The sequence below is a fragment of the Fundulus heteroclitus genome, chromosome 7, assembly GCF_011125445.2.
Source record: "Fundulus heteroclitus isolate FHET01 chromosome 7, MU-UCD_Fhet_4.1, whole genome shotgun sequence".
NCBI classification, from domain to species: Eukaryota; Metazoa; Chordata; class Actinopteri; order Cyprinodontiformes; family Fundulidae; genus Fundulus; species Fundulus heteroclitus.
In genome coordinates, this window is record NC_046367.1 from 22,273,347 (window position 1) to 22,288,076 (window position 14,730).

Below are 14,730 nucleotides of genomic sequence, written 5' to 3' on the forward strand. Positions count from 1 at the left end.
CTCACAACCCATTGTTATTTTTTTTACAGAAATGATTTACATGAATCCTTTATTGTTATACAATAACTTATATAAAGTTCTCCATCTTCTTTTTTTTTATTCATTCATGTTTTTTCCAACTACAACTAGAAATAGATTTTAGAAAGAGAAATTGATGACCTTACCCCATGGTTAGTTTTTATTTATTGGAAAACCATCAAATAAGACAGCAAATTAAATGATGTTGGGGTATTACAAAGACTAGACTCTGGGTTCAGATGCACCAAGGAATCAAAAGGAGATCAGAATCCACCACATATGCATTAATGGGCTTTTATTTGATGATCACTAAGTCAAACAAAGGCAAACAGATCGTTTTTTTTTTATTTTTAAAATGCGTCAAAACCAATAACTCCCACTATGTTAGATTTATAGAAAAAAAACACGATTTTTGAGTCTAATAATTCTGTAAGGCTTATTGTAAAATCTTTCCTTTTCAGATTGTATACAAAACTGTTTCATCTGCCAAAGACCCTGCAGCAATCAAGACAATCAATAGGAATTGCTTGTCAAACCGGAAATTATATCGGTCAGGAAAAACCTGATCAGTGCATCGGGCCTTTCTCAGGAAAGAAACAGCTAAGAAAAATTTAAAAAATCTTAAATTTAGCATTACTATGTTATTGCTTTTTATTTTATACTTCTTTTTTTGTCAGTGCTGCTGAATATTAGAATTTAGTTTTTCCTAATTCTCTAAATGCATTTTGTGTTTGATTTATGTGTTATTTGATATATTAAAATAAAGACAGAAACTAGTAGAGTGAACGTATGGCATTAGTCAGCACAGCTGTGGGCAGCAACACTTCCTCCTACTGTGACTGAGCTCAGAGTTGGTACCAAGGTAACAGCTGTAATCGGTGTGGGCGGGGCTACAGGTCTAACCCCGCCCACACGAGAAATACTTGCAGGAACCCGCCCCGACCGAAATCAGCGAGGCGAGCAACAGGTCCAACCTGCTGGGTTATTCACCGCAGTCGTTCTTACCTGCTGTGTGTTCAGAAGGGAACAAAAATCCTAAAAAATAAAAAAAACTGCCTGGATCAGCCGCAGCGAGGCGAAGCTGACTGAGCACAGCTGGCTGGACATCTGGAGAGTCAGGTGAGGGACTATTTTGACCCCGACTGTGTGTTTGATCAAAGCCCGACCTTTAACCAGGTGACGGGAATCAGGGCTCACCTCTGTCACGGGCACGTTAGAGTCATTACCAAAGGTGAGTTTGTAGTGTTGTACGAAGAAAAAGCGTTTTTTTAGAAACAACAGTGCGCTTCTGAATCTGTACGTTTACACTGAGCTGAAGCTGAGGCGCAGTTATATGACCGGAGAAGCTACAGGTGGCTTGTACAGCCGGTCGCTGCGAAAGGCAGAGTGCGGCCGAAAACCGACAACCCAGATCCAGCTGCATATGCAGGATCCAGATGTGGCTTCACACCTAGGGCCCACATGTGGCTGCACACCTAGGATCCAGATGTGGCTGCACATCTAGGGTTCAGATTTGGCTGCCATTTGTTTGTTTTTATGCTGAGCAGATACTGAAACGCCTTAGTTTTCTGGGGTTAAACCTTTTTTAAGGACTACTGTATTACTCAAAAAAAAAAAAAGGATCAAAAATACTCTAAGCGATCTTTTTTCTTGCGCAGCATCACTTGGCTTTTGAAACGATGCAGGACGTTGTTCGCCTCAGTGGGGTACAGGGTACACCGGTGCGCTGTTGCTGTGCTGCAGACTGTAAAGCAGTTTCACACGGTGAGCACTTTGCACCGGTGAGAGGAGGTTAAGAATAAAATACCTCGTCAAACTAGTCCCACTTTGAACGGCAATCAGCACCGGATCTGCTCTGGATGAGAGAAATTATGACAAATTTAGCTGCAAAACAAGAAGACAAGACTTAAAAAGTATGAGGAAATGGAAAGCAAGATAAAGAAAGTAAACATTAATTTAGAAGAATTTACTTAAAAAAATAAGTTCTAATTTTCCCCTTATATATTTGATTACCATGGTGCTTGATATTAATATATAAAATGTTAATACATAAAGAAAATGATGATAAAAAGTTTGATTCCCCTTTTAGCTGAGGATGAGTAGGAAGGCTGCTGGGATCCAAGTTGTCCACGAAGCTCCCGCCAAGCCCCACGAGGACGATGAGGATGAGGAGGGGAAGGTGACAGAAGATGAAGAGCTCAGAGCGTGCGGCGTGTGCGGCGACCTGGCAAAAGGTTACCACTTCAACGCTCTGACATGTGAGGGCTGCAAAGGCTTCTTCAGGTAAACCTCATCTCTCACCCGCATGTTGCCGATTCCCCCTCACGACGTTTGTTTGTGTGTTCCTGTGCTGTAAATTAAAGTTGTTCTAATTTATAGCTTTTCCTTTCTCGTAGCTTCATTTCTGCTAACAGGACATCAACTGTTGTGCTTAAACTCACTCTTCACAGTGCAGTTTATGATTTATAGAGCACAGTTATGGGGCTGCATGGTGTAGTAGTTGTTACTGTTGCTTTGCGGCGAGAAGGTCACGGGTTCAAATCCTGGTCAGGGGGTACTCCAGTTGTTGCAGCTTCATCCAACCATTCAGAAAACATTCACTTTGGGTTCAAGAGCCCTCAACTGTGTGTGTCTGTGCCTGTGAATGAACGCTTCAACAATGCAGAGGGTGCATTATCGCCTAAATGTAGTGAGATTTGGAAAAAAATCATACACAAAACGGCATAACCGCGTGTGTATTTGCTCTCATTAATGTTACATTTGGAAAAAAAAAACCTGGATGCTGGAGTGATCGTGCAAAAAAGTGATTCATTTGAAGTGATTTATTCCAGACTAAGGAGAGAGGTGATGTAAAAGAGGTGGTTTGTGAGGCAGCGACAGCAGGCAAGAAGCAGGACAGAAAGATGAGGGGACGGCTGCAGCCGCAGAGGAACGAGGCCTCCAGAGAGACGGAGGAGGGGAGATGATCACAGGTGAAACGAAAAGACTTCTGAGATCCAACATGAGGGATTCCCGTGTTAATCAGATATTCTTTGGTCTTGCTGAACTCTGACTGGGGGAGTTCTGATTGTCCAGCTTTCCCTGTTAAAATGGGAGTTTTCTCTTGAGACACCATGAGAGAATGGGAGGTTTTTCTTTTTTGTTGCTTTTGGATTTTGGCTTTTCATCTTGGATCATCGTTGCAGGGAAATATTCCTCCTTTGCCAGACTTCAGGGTCAGCTCTCACCGGACCCCTCCAAACCAAACAAGTTGTTCTTGGTTGGATCGGACCTAACATTGTGCTGAGTGATACTCACCAGGCTTCTTCTAGATGCTTTTAGGAAATCTGTTTTGTTTTGTTCTCTAAAGACAGCTGGATATTTTTATTTTTTTATATGATCTATGGAAGATGGTGTTGATGAACGATGCCTGACAGTAGGGGCACAGTATTTAACCAAGTTATATGAATCGTGTTTTCACTTTTCCTTTTCAAATTGACCCTTTAAAGCCTGATACAGGTAATTGTGAGGAAACTTCATAATAAAAGAAATAAAAAAAATCTTTTTTTTGTTTGCTTTAAAAAAATAAAATAAAACATCAAGCTTTCCAATTTTCAAATTGACACGTTAGACCAAAAAATTACATTTTCCTCCATGTTTTCAGCAATTTCTTTATAGGGTGTGTAAAATATATGTGAATTTGTATGTTGTAAATACTGTACCCAATATTTTCCATTCTTAGACGATTTGAATTTGCCAATGAAAATCTGGCCCTGATAAATGTTTAAAAAGTTTCCAGTCTGCACAACTAGTCCCATTCTGGAATTATGATGTTTGGGTCATACGAAACCATCAAACGGCCCCCTGGGTCACGCCTTGGGCACCCCAGGGTTAACAGAGAGAGTTTGGTGCGAGTGGCTGAGGTGGATAGGTTGAATGATACCTGAGAGGACTTTCAGAAATCCGCTGAATTGTGTAACGGGGCCGGGTCTTTAAGGGCATTGCACAGAAACAGGTGGCCTACACGGAGCTCAGAGCACGTGCCGATTGACCTCTGCTAATGCATCCTAGCTGCAAATCATGCATTTTTAAAAGCGCCCCCCCCCCCCCCCCCCCCCCCCGACAGAAAGACCATCCAAGTGCATCTAGTCAGTGGATTAGTTTGTCAGTTTCAGGTGGAAAAAAAGTGCATTTTTTAAAAAAAAAAGATTTTCCTTAGTTTAAGTTGACGGTGTCGTCGGGCTAATGAAAGAAGCGCCTTATCTACTGCAATTGTTTTTTTTTCACCTTTGACCCCGTGAGATAAACTACTTCAAGCTACAGTAGTGTGTTTCTCCTTGCATAGCTGGAGGAGGAGATGCCATTGTTGGAAAACTTAGTGAGTGTGAAAGCTGTCGCCGGGGTTGCGTGTCCGTCTCCTGAGGAGGTGAAGAGTTTTATTTGTGAGTAAAAAAATTAGAGCTTTTCAAAGCTGTCATCCAAACTCGAGCGAGCACTTTAAAAAAAAAAAAAAAAATGGGTAAAATGACATGGAGCATTTTCTTTCTTTCGATGTCTGCCCAGAGTCTGGCTCAAAGAAGCTCCACTATGAGTCAACATATTTTGTTATCTCCACATTATATATGACTTTTGATGTAACGAGTCACTTAAGAGCTCACATGTGCCTCTGTGATGTAACAGTCCAGTTTATGGGAATAATTCAACCTCTCGCATTCCAAGCTCAGGGGTAAAGTACATTGTTTCTTCAGATTGATGTTGATAAGCTGTTATTGAGTTTATTTGGGTTTTTTTGTCTTTGTTTTTATGTAATCAATTTAGACGAGCCATTAAGAGGTCAACACAGCTCCGATGTCCATTCCTGAATAAATGCATCATAACCAAAAACAATCGTCGCTCGTGTCAGGCCTGCCGCTTCAGAAAATGCCAGGCCATCGGCATGCGGAAAGATAGTGAGTAATTTCTAATCTCTCACACCACTGAATGATGGACTTCAGATTGTCTGGAAATCACCCTATGACCCATACCAGATTTACAGCCCATGATGATTGTACTTCTATAGTCGCTGCTGCTGTTTTTTTCCTTCTTGGTACTCTGTTAAACACGCATCGTCAGACCGGCCAAAACGCCAGATTTTATAGAGGTAGTCACACTTGTTCATGAGTGGTTTGAGGGTTTTAATTAGTACTACTTGGCTGCAGCTCCATCATTGAAGAGGCAACTCAGTACTTAGTTTTTGACCCAAAGCTTCTCCAGTTTGGCTTCATCTTAGTTAACTAGAGGACGGTGAGGCATCTTCTTCTTCTGTGCTTCTAAGCGATGCCGAAAGGACATTTTCGTGCCATACAAACATAAACGCATTTATAAATTCTAATGAGCAAAAATAAAGCATGTCACTACCAGATGTGCACTACAAAAACGGAACTAAAAATAAGTAATATTTTCTTAAAATTAGGGTATCTGTCCTTGATTTGAGCAGCTAAATAAGATTATCTGCCAATGGAATAAGATTTTTGCACTTAAAATAGGAAGAACTGGTCTCTATCATCTTATTTCAAGTGCAGTTTATCTAATTATCTTATTTTAGGGGTCAAAATACTAATTCCACTGGCAGATAATCTTATTTACCTGCTCAAATCAAGGACAAAAACCCAAATTTTAAGAACATTTTACTTATTTTTAGATCAGTTTTTACAGTGGTTTAGTTCTTTAAGTGCTACCTTTTCAGACCTTTTCCACAATCATCCATGGCTCTTGACCAATTGTAGATTTTTTATGATGCCTGTGCAAGTTCTCAGTCACCCAGGTCATCGCAACAGCAAAACAGGCTTAAATCGCATATTAATTTTTCCTCGTGATTTGTAAAAGAAAGTCAAAGCTGCGCCATTCTGATGCTGTTCTCTGTTTTGTGTGTGTGTGTGTGTGTGTGTGCGTGTGGATGTGCAGTGGTCATGTCAGAGGAAGCGGTAATGGAGCGGCGAATCAGGATAAAGAAGAAAAAGATGCGCTGCGAAACCACAGAGCTTTCGTCCCAACAAGAAAAGGTGGTTGAGGAGCTGCTCTGTGGCCTCCGCGGTACATTTGACTCAACCTTTTCACGGTTCACTGGCTTCAGGGTGTGTGACCTGTTGCGTACGTTTGTAGGCGGCTATCGTTGTCAATGTCGCCTGAATTTATTTAATTATTTTTTTTACCAGCCCATGGACAGAGAAATCTTGGCTGAGGACCAGCAGACCAGCTGCCCGACAACGTCCTGCTCTACAGCTGATAAACCTGATAAACCTGTAGCTGAACCCATAGAATCTCCCTATTCCTGCTCCCTCTCCTCCTCGTCTTCATCCTCCTCCTCCTCCTCCTATTCTTTCCGCTCCAGTTTCTCTGAGAAAGTAGAGGACCACAATGGAGACACAAGCAGCTGCGTTTACACTAATCTCCCACATCTGGCTGACCTCACAACCTACATGATCCAGGACATCATCCGCTTTTCCAAAAGTCTTGAGGACTTCCGGTAAATATGTCCAATATTTAATAAAAGCCCAGAGTTTTTCTAAATGTTGAATGATTTACAAACTTTGATGTATTGAAAAATTATTTTAAAATCTTTCGATATCTGGAGTGCACACACATTATCTGTGTAATTTCTGTGTATGAAAGTTATCCTCAAAGCTCATAAGACTTGCTGGCTTTTGATCATTTGCTTATAATTACTTTGGGCTCAAAATCTTGAGCCCATGTTACCTCACTGAATGTCACGGCTACATGAGGAATCAAAGGTTGGTTTCAGTTTCTGGTCACACACAGAACAATGTTCCTTACTGCTGTGCTTCAGTTCTGAAATCTCTGAATAAGTTTGTCAGTGAAGACTGTGGAGATAAATGCTGTTTTGAGGCTTTTCTCTATTTGTAGGATACAGAAAACATATCCTTAACTTTAAACCTTTTCTGATTTTTGCTGTGTTACAACCATAAACCTGAACTGGTGATTTCATGTCAGATTTAATTTTTATATATCGCATCAACTCCAAGTAGTTCACCATTACAAAGTGGATAAAAACATGGTCTCCATAATGTTTTACAAAAAAAAATCTGAAAAGTGCATTTGCCTTCAACCCCCTTGTGTCAACCCTTTGTGAAACACCTTTCACTGTTTTTACAGCTGCAACTCTTCTGAGGTTGGTCTCTACCAGAATCGTACACCTATAGACTGAAGTTTTTACCCATCCTTCTTGGCAGAATAGTTAAAGTCCAGTCAGATTGGATGGAGTGGCTCTAAACATCAGCTGTCAAGTCAGTCCCGTGATTCTGAATTGCCTTTAGGTCTAGACTTTGACTAGGACATTCTGACAACTGAATACGTGTTGATCCAACCATTTAATTGTACATGCGGCTATGTTCAGGGTTGTTGTCCTGGAGCCATTTTCAAGTGTTTTGTGATTTCTAGCAAGAACACCTTGGATTTAGCTCCATCTATCGCCCCATCAACTTTGACCCATTTTCTTGACCCAGCTGTAGAAACATATCGACCCCGCAAGATGCTGCCATGACATTGTTTCCCGGGTACTATAGTATGTTTAGGGTTACATGCTAAGAGCTCTGCAAATTCATAGAACTTGCCTTCATGCCACAAATTTTGTATGTAGGTCAAAAAAATCTGCTCTGATCTTATCTGATCAGATAATCTTCTTGCACATCTCTGCTGTCTCCCCTTCATGGCTTGTGGCAAACTAGATCAGACTTATCGTTTTCTTTCAGCAATTGTTCTATCCACTGAACAGCCATGTAGGCTTGTTAGGTTTGCCATCGTGCCACACTCTTTGATTTTCAGATGATGGATTGATCAGAGCTTCATGGGGTGCTCAGGGCTTTGAATGTAATTGTATGACCTAACCCTGGTATAAGCTTCTTCTTCTTCTGACCTGCCTGCTGTGTCCCTTGGTCTTCATAATGCTGTTTGCTTGCTATGGTTCTGTGACAAACAGCAGAGGCCTTCACTAAACAAATGGATTTACATTGATATTAAATTACACAAAGGTTGGATGCTGCTAACTAATTGGTTGACTTGTGATGCGCTATATTTTATTTAGGGCTATCAGAGTTAAAGGGGCTGAAAGCAAGTTCCAAAACCAAAAGTTTCCACGAAAGGCTGTGTTGTTTATTTTAAGCAAAAAATATGGACAAAACAATAAACAAAAAACTCTTACAACTTAGATAAAAACGAAAGTTAACCTATTCGGATGTTACAGTTTCAAAAAGTGGTCAAAAACTAAATTTTACAAAACCTCCTGTCGTCACAGCGGACATTTGACTAACACAAGCCAGCCCCACCACGCCCTCTGGTGTGTTCTTAATGTCTTAAATTAATGGGAGGGTCTACAAATTAAGTAATCTAAACAGTTCTAAATATAAAAATGACAGATTTTGGTTACAAACTAATTTAAGTATATTCTAACTGTCCAGAGAGAAAAAAACTAAATTGATAGAACTACAAAAAAATCGAAATTGATAGATTTACAAAAATTTGACATAAATGGCCACAACAGCGACTATGCTTAGATTTTCCTTCTTTTTTTTAAACATTGTTTTGTCTGTACTTTAGAGTTTTGCATTACTTTGTGTTGGACCATGTCGTTAAATCTCAAATATTATAAAGGGTGATTCTGTAATGCAAGAAAATCTGAATAAAATTCAAGGGGGGTTGAATAGTTTCGCTAGACACTGCAGGTAGGTTTTCCCTCTAGGTTTCTGCTCCACCGGTGTTTCATAAAACCTTAGGGATAACGGGGACTTGCATTCATCTCTCGTGCAGGTCTCTAAGCATTGAGGACCAGATATCTCTGCTGAAGGGAGCCACATTTGAAATGATGCAGATTCGCTTCAACATGGTGTTCAACTCCACAACCAGCAACTGGGAATGTGGCCATATTACATACTGCATACACGACGCTGTTCGAGGTGGGACTACCTACATTTGTTATGGTTTCTGATCTCTTTGTTGCAAAATTTTCCTGAATATTTTGCCCTCTTATTCTGCAGTGGGTGACGTGGGTGCATCTACTGTTGCTGTTAGATATGTTAGGTTGATGTAAAATAAATAAATAATAACACAACCAAGACATTAAAGCATACAAATAGGTTGATGCCATTTTTTAAAAAAAAAGCAGCAGAAAGTTAGGCCACAATGTTGTAGGAACCCACACTATTACACAAATCTCCATGGATTATGATGTTTGCAGATGACATTGTGATCTGCAAGGAGAGTCGGGAACAGGTGGTGGAGGATCTAGAAAGATTGTTTGTCCTGAAAAGGAGAGGAAAGAAGGTTTGTTGCAGCAAGACAGAATACATGTGTGAATGAGAGGGACCCAGGTGGAGCCGTGAGGTTACAGGGAGCGGAGATGAAGAAGGTGGATGATTTTACGTACTTAGTACAGAGCAACAGTGAGTGCAGAAAAGAGGTGAAGAAATGTGTCCAAACAGATGGGAACGAGTGGAGAAAAGTTTCAGGTGTGTTGTGCAATAAAAGGTGATAAAAGGAAAGTTGAACACCATGGTGGTGAAACCAGCCATGTTGGCTACATCAGAGGGACAGCATGTTAGATGTTTTGGATATAAAGTCAGAGAGATCAGATTGAGATGGTTTGGACATATCCGAGGAGGGATGGTGAATACACTTGTTTGAGGCGGTGGTTGGGTAAATCTGGCTTCAGAAATTAAAAACCCTGCCTGTTTTTTCTACATCCTGTTCACTTAGTGTCTGAAGTCTGTGGGTTGTTTGTGCTAGTTTCGTCTTGCCCTTTAGCACTTTAGAAATGTGTACAAATTCTGCAAAACGCTCAAATACGGCGTTTGCACTGTTGTTGCACAACATCACTATCACTTTATTTGTACCTATATATATATATATATATATATATATATATATATATATATATATATATATATATATATATATATATATATATATATCTGAATATCTGGAGCGTGTAACAAGAGTAACTTCCATCTGGGATCATTAAAGTATGTCCGATTCTGAAATACAGTGGTATCGGCACGGTTCTCTGAAAACATGTGAGCAGAAGCTCTCCTCTCTACTTTGTTTCATCGTGTTCTGGAGTATCTTGATTTCCGCACAGGGAAACCTCAGCAGAATGCAGTCAGACTGGACCGGTCGGTTTAAAGTTCATACAAATCTGAGCTCATATTCCCTTCTTTGCACGCAAGCCGTCTTGCCATTGAAACTCTTTTGATACTCTTGGGCTTATGGATTGAAGACAAATTAGGGAAATACATGCTCTTCTGACCAGAGCCTGCATGAATGAGCAGGTTTAAGACAGTGATGGGATTGTTGAACAGGTCAAACTGGCCTGAGCAGCTGCTGCAGCTTTCTGGATCTTGAGGCCTTTCAAAGAACTTGAAAACCTGAATTTAAGATTCTTAAATAAACATGTGAATTGATTATGTTAACCCAAACAGAATTCAGAAACGTTGATGGAGAGTCGTTGTACAAATTACATATATGAATTACATTTTAAGGAAATTGTTGAAGAAAAATAAATCAAGCAGGACAGACCATTTTGAAGAAACCTATAGGTGCTGATTTAAATTAGCTCACAGTGAACTTGGAGCATCGCTCACTGTTGTATATTAAAGACAGATGGTAAAACAATCTGTATATAATCTATTTTCTCTGCCTTTACCACTTGTGTGTAGGTAGAGGTTGTGTCTAATCGCTGAGGTTTGTTTGGGTGAACTTTAAGGAAACTTCTCGTCAATGTGCCGGTCGCTTTGTTTGAACAGCAGGAAATGACACTAAACCTCCACAGGTATTTTTTTTGCTCTAGCGACATAAAAGCTCTGGTATGGGTATTAAAACAGGCTGATCTGTCTTCAGTAGGTAACCACCTCGGAGATGTTAAGATAAACATTATTTTAGAAACGTGACGTCAGGCCTCAGTGGTTTGTAAGAGCTGACTGCGCGGACTGGCACCGGGCCGCGCAGAAAGAATAAAATAACAGATAATAAATAAAACGGAAATAAGGTCAGAGTCTGAACAATGTTGTATTTTGGATACAGATTTCCTTTGAAAAAGGGCTGGATTTTTTCCGTCACATCCGTCTATGACACACTCTTTATTCATGTAACGGTCACATGAACAAATGCACTTATGGCATCATACTTGGTGACGTGAATAACTTGTAGGAGAGGCTGCGCAATGAATGTGGCCTTAAGAGTATCTATGGAGCAACATACTTTGTCTCTCATTACCCCTAGATGAAACCATATTGTTGCGGAGGAGAGGCTCCCACATATTTGCGCAGACTCGACAGGTATGCACAGGGCTCAAGTTTTAGGACCGTGTGCGCAATGTCGCACTATAAACCTCGGCTCAGCAGGAAGAAGTCTTCACATCAAACTGTTTTATGTGTGACACTGAGCTTGATACACTCAGATGCTCAAAGCGGGCAGTCGCACGGACGCGGGGCATCACCTCCCCTCTCTGTGCCGCAATGACAGGTGTGCGGTGGTTGCCTGCTGGAGAACAAACAGCTCTAGATGCTCAACTGGCTCATCAAACAGGCTACTATCAATTTCCCCTTATTCCTCCAACTGGCAGAAAGTGTGGGGAAATGTAGGAATTTGTCACAGGGAATGTAGGCAACCGGTACGCTGAACAACGAAGGGTAATTCTGCTGCGGACAGTTCACAGTACGCCCGAGTATGCAGGAGCCTTAACACGCTCAGGGCTCCCGCTGATTCTGCATTAAGGAGAGTTGCATTTTTCAAGCACAGTGCAAAAATGGTTGCGCTTTACTGTGTCGGAGAACTTTAAACCTATGAAACTGAAAAAAACTGATGTGGCATGCTGGTCGAATTTGGTGAAATGTCATGCATCAACTCAAAATGTTCCTAAATCATTCTCATGGCCACTATGTGCTTGAATGTATGCTTGACAACATCAGGACGTGGTCCTTATGAAGTGACAAATGATGCATTGTGGGGATATCTCCTCCTTGGGAGGACCAGGGCATCACAGAGCTCCTGGAAAGTCTGAGGTGCAACCTGGAGGTTTCGGATGGACCTAGACGAGACGTCCTGGAGATGTTCTGTTGGATTTAGGTCAAGGGGATGAGGAGGCCAGTGAATGGTATCAATTCCTCCATCCTCCAGGAACTTCCACATGGGGCCAGGAATTATCATGTACTAAGAGGAACCCAGGACCCATTGCACCAGCAAAGGACCCAACAATAGGTCTACGGATTTCATCCCGACACTTACTGACAGGAATGGTTCAGCCTGTGAAGGCCACAAACATTTTCCTCCTCCTTTTTCATTGACTGACTTTCAGTGTTTTACACGTGACCAGGGTCTGTCTCTACTGGTAGCATGAGGCGATACCTGGACCCTGCAGAGGATGCACAGGCAGTCCATCTCCACCCGGATGGCACATCAATATGTGCCATCACCAGAAGGGTGGCTGTGTCTCCCAGCACAGTCTCAAGAACCTGGAGGAGAGTCCGGGAGACAGGCCGTTACTCTAGGAGAGCTGGACAGGACCATCAGAGGTCCTAAACCCATCAGCAGGACCTGCATCCGCTCTTTTGTGCAAGGAGGAACAGGATGAGTTCTTCCCGAGTCCTACAACGTGACCTCCATTGGGCCACTGGCGTGCATTTCCTTGACTAAACCATGGGAAACAAACTTCATGAGGGTGGATGTCCTCTAGTAGACCCTGTGCTCCCCGCCTGGCACCACTGGCAGAGAAAACCGGAGTGGGCAGATTTGGTACTGAGGCCCTCTCCTTTTCACAAATGACAGTGGATTCTCTGAGCTCCTGAGACGTGAAGAAGTCTGGAGAGGCTGAGGTGAACGTTGCGCTGCCTGCAACACAGTTCAGGATGATCGTTATGTGGTGGGACAGTGTTGGTGAGGCATAATCATGGAGGAACGCACAGAGATGTACAGGATAAACAATGGCACCCTGACTGCTTTGGGGTCATCTCACCGTTGCCTTTAGTGCACCTGTTGTTGATTTCATTAACACCAGAACAGCCGACACCGATTAAGCAGCCCGTCTGCTACTGAAGTGACCTGATCAATATCGCAGAGGTTTAACCGACCAGATACCATGTGCTGATTAAAAGGTGTTCCTTCAGTGTTTTTGAAGCGGTGTATTTTACATTTTAGGATTGAGTTTAGAGCGAGTCTCTGTGCCAGCAGAGCCTGACCCAGTTCCTTCATTTTCATGTCTTCCAGCGGGATTCCAGCCTCTCCTGCTCGAGCCCATCTTCAAATTTCACCACAATCTGCGCAAGCTGGACCTCCAGGAGGAGGAGTACGCCCTCATCCAGGCCATATCCCTGTTTTCCCCAGGTTAGCTGCAGAACGTCCAGTCGCTCCATCCCACTCAAGTCAATCATTAACGCGCCCTGTAAATGTTTGAACGCTGCAAACTGTGTGCACTTGTAGTCTGGATGAAAAAAAAAGAAATGCACTTTTAGAGGCTCTCAGATTTTCCTTTTATCTTTGAATTCAATCCACCAGATCGCCCAGGAGTGCAGGAACACGCCGCCATTGACAGAGTTCAGGAAAACCTGGCCCTGACGCTGAAAACCTGGATTGACTGTAAGAAAAAAGGCCCAAAGAAACAGTGAGTGTCGAGTCACTTTTAATCCATCAACTGTGAAACATCTTCACATATTCACCCACCTTTTTGTCTCCTATCGTTTCAGCCTGCTGTATCCCAAAGTGATAGCCTGCCTCACAGAGATGAGAACAATGACTGAAGAGTACAGCAAGCAGATTCTGCAGATCCAGGACGTGCAGCCTGACACCATCTCCCCCCTCATTATGGAAGTTGTCAGTAAAAACCCCTGCAAACACGTTTGATGTATAAAGAAAACGGCCGCTTGGAGGACTTGGCTGTTATTTGGCTGCTGAAAAACTGAATGGGCCCATGGATTTGCTGCTTAGTAAGGAACCCAGGAGAAGAGCGAAGACAAATCCTGATAAAGTCATCAGATTTTTGTACAAATTCATAGCATCCATTGGTCAGAAGCAAGCTGTACAGACTCTGTGATCGCTTTGTCCTGAGTGCTTTTTTGTGGCATTTTGAGAGAAAAAGTTTTGATGTTTACACTGATTGTTACTGCATTCAGAACGGAGACTGCTCTGGAAGCAAAGAGAAGCCGTCTTCTGATGACATCCTTACCGTTTCACTCGTTACCTCAGGTTTTGTCCAGTTTTGTGTTTGTTGTATAATGTAAAATAGAAGGTTAACACTTATAAATAGTAAAGATACTATTTCTAAACTGGTGTGTCATGATTAAGTTGTGTTATAGTTATCAGGGTTTATAAACCCTTAAAAAAATCAAGCTGTCTCATAATTTAAAATCAATCTGAAGGACCTCTTCCACAAAAAGGAAACAAAAAGGAAGTTTCTGTATATTTTTTCAGGAAAATTTTTTCTTACATCCACTAAACCATTAATTAAAGGTCATCAGAAGAATCAATGACTCTGTTAATTAGCATAACTAAGACTTGAATGTATTATCAATCACATTAAGATTTGTTGACTGATAATTAAACTTGGCCTAGACGGCCTCAAAGATACTAGACTGGCTCGACCCTCTGACACTCTTTCAATTCAATTCAATTCAATTTTATTTATATAGCGCCAAATCATGAAACATGTCATCTCAAGGCACTTTACAAAGTCAAGTTCAATCATATTATACA

General features: G+C 41.6%; 1 protein-coding gene across 1 annotated transcript; it reads left to right on the plus strand.

The window, feature by feature from the left end:
* Positions 1 to 987: 987 nt before the first annotated feature.
* On the plus strand, positions 988 to 14,301 carry nr1i2 (nuclear receptor subfamily 1, group I, member 2; the record flags this gene model as incomplete). The annotated part of the gene is given in 9 exon segments (NM_001309942.1): positions 988 to 1,137; positions 2,108 to 2,301; positions 4,816 to 4,946; positions 5,941 to 6,110; positions 6,192 to 6,502; positions 8,800 to 8,945; positions 13,249 to 13,365; positions 13,537 to 13,642; positions 13,725 to 14,301. Coding segments are annotated over 8 exon segments (1,326 nt in total). The 5' UTR covers positions 988 to 1,137; positions 2,108 to 2,113.
* Positions 14,302 to 14,730: the final 429 nt, after the last annotated feature.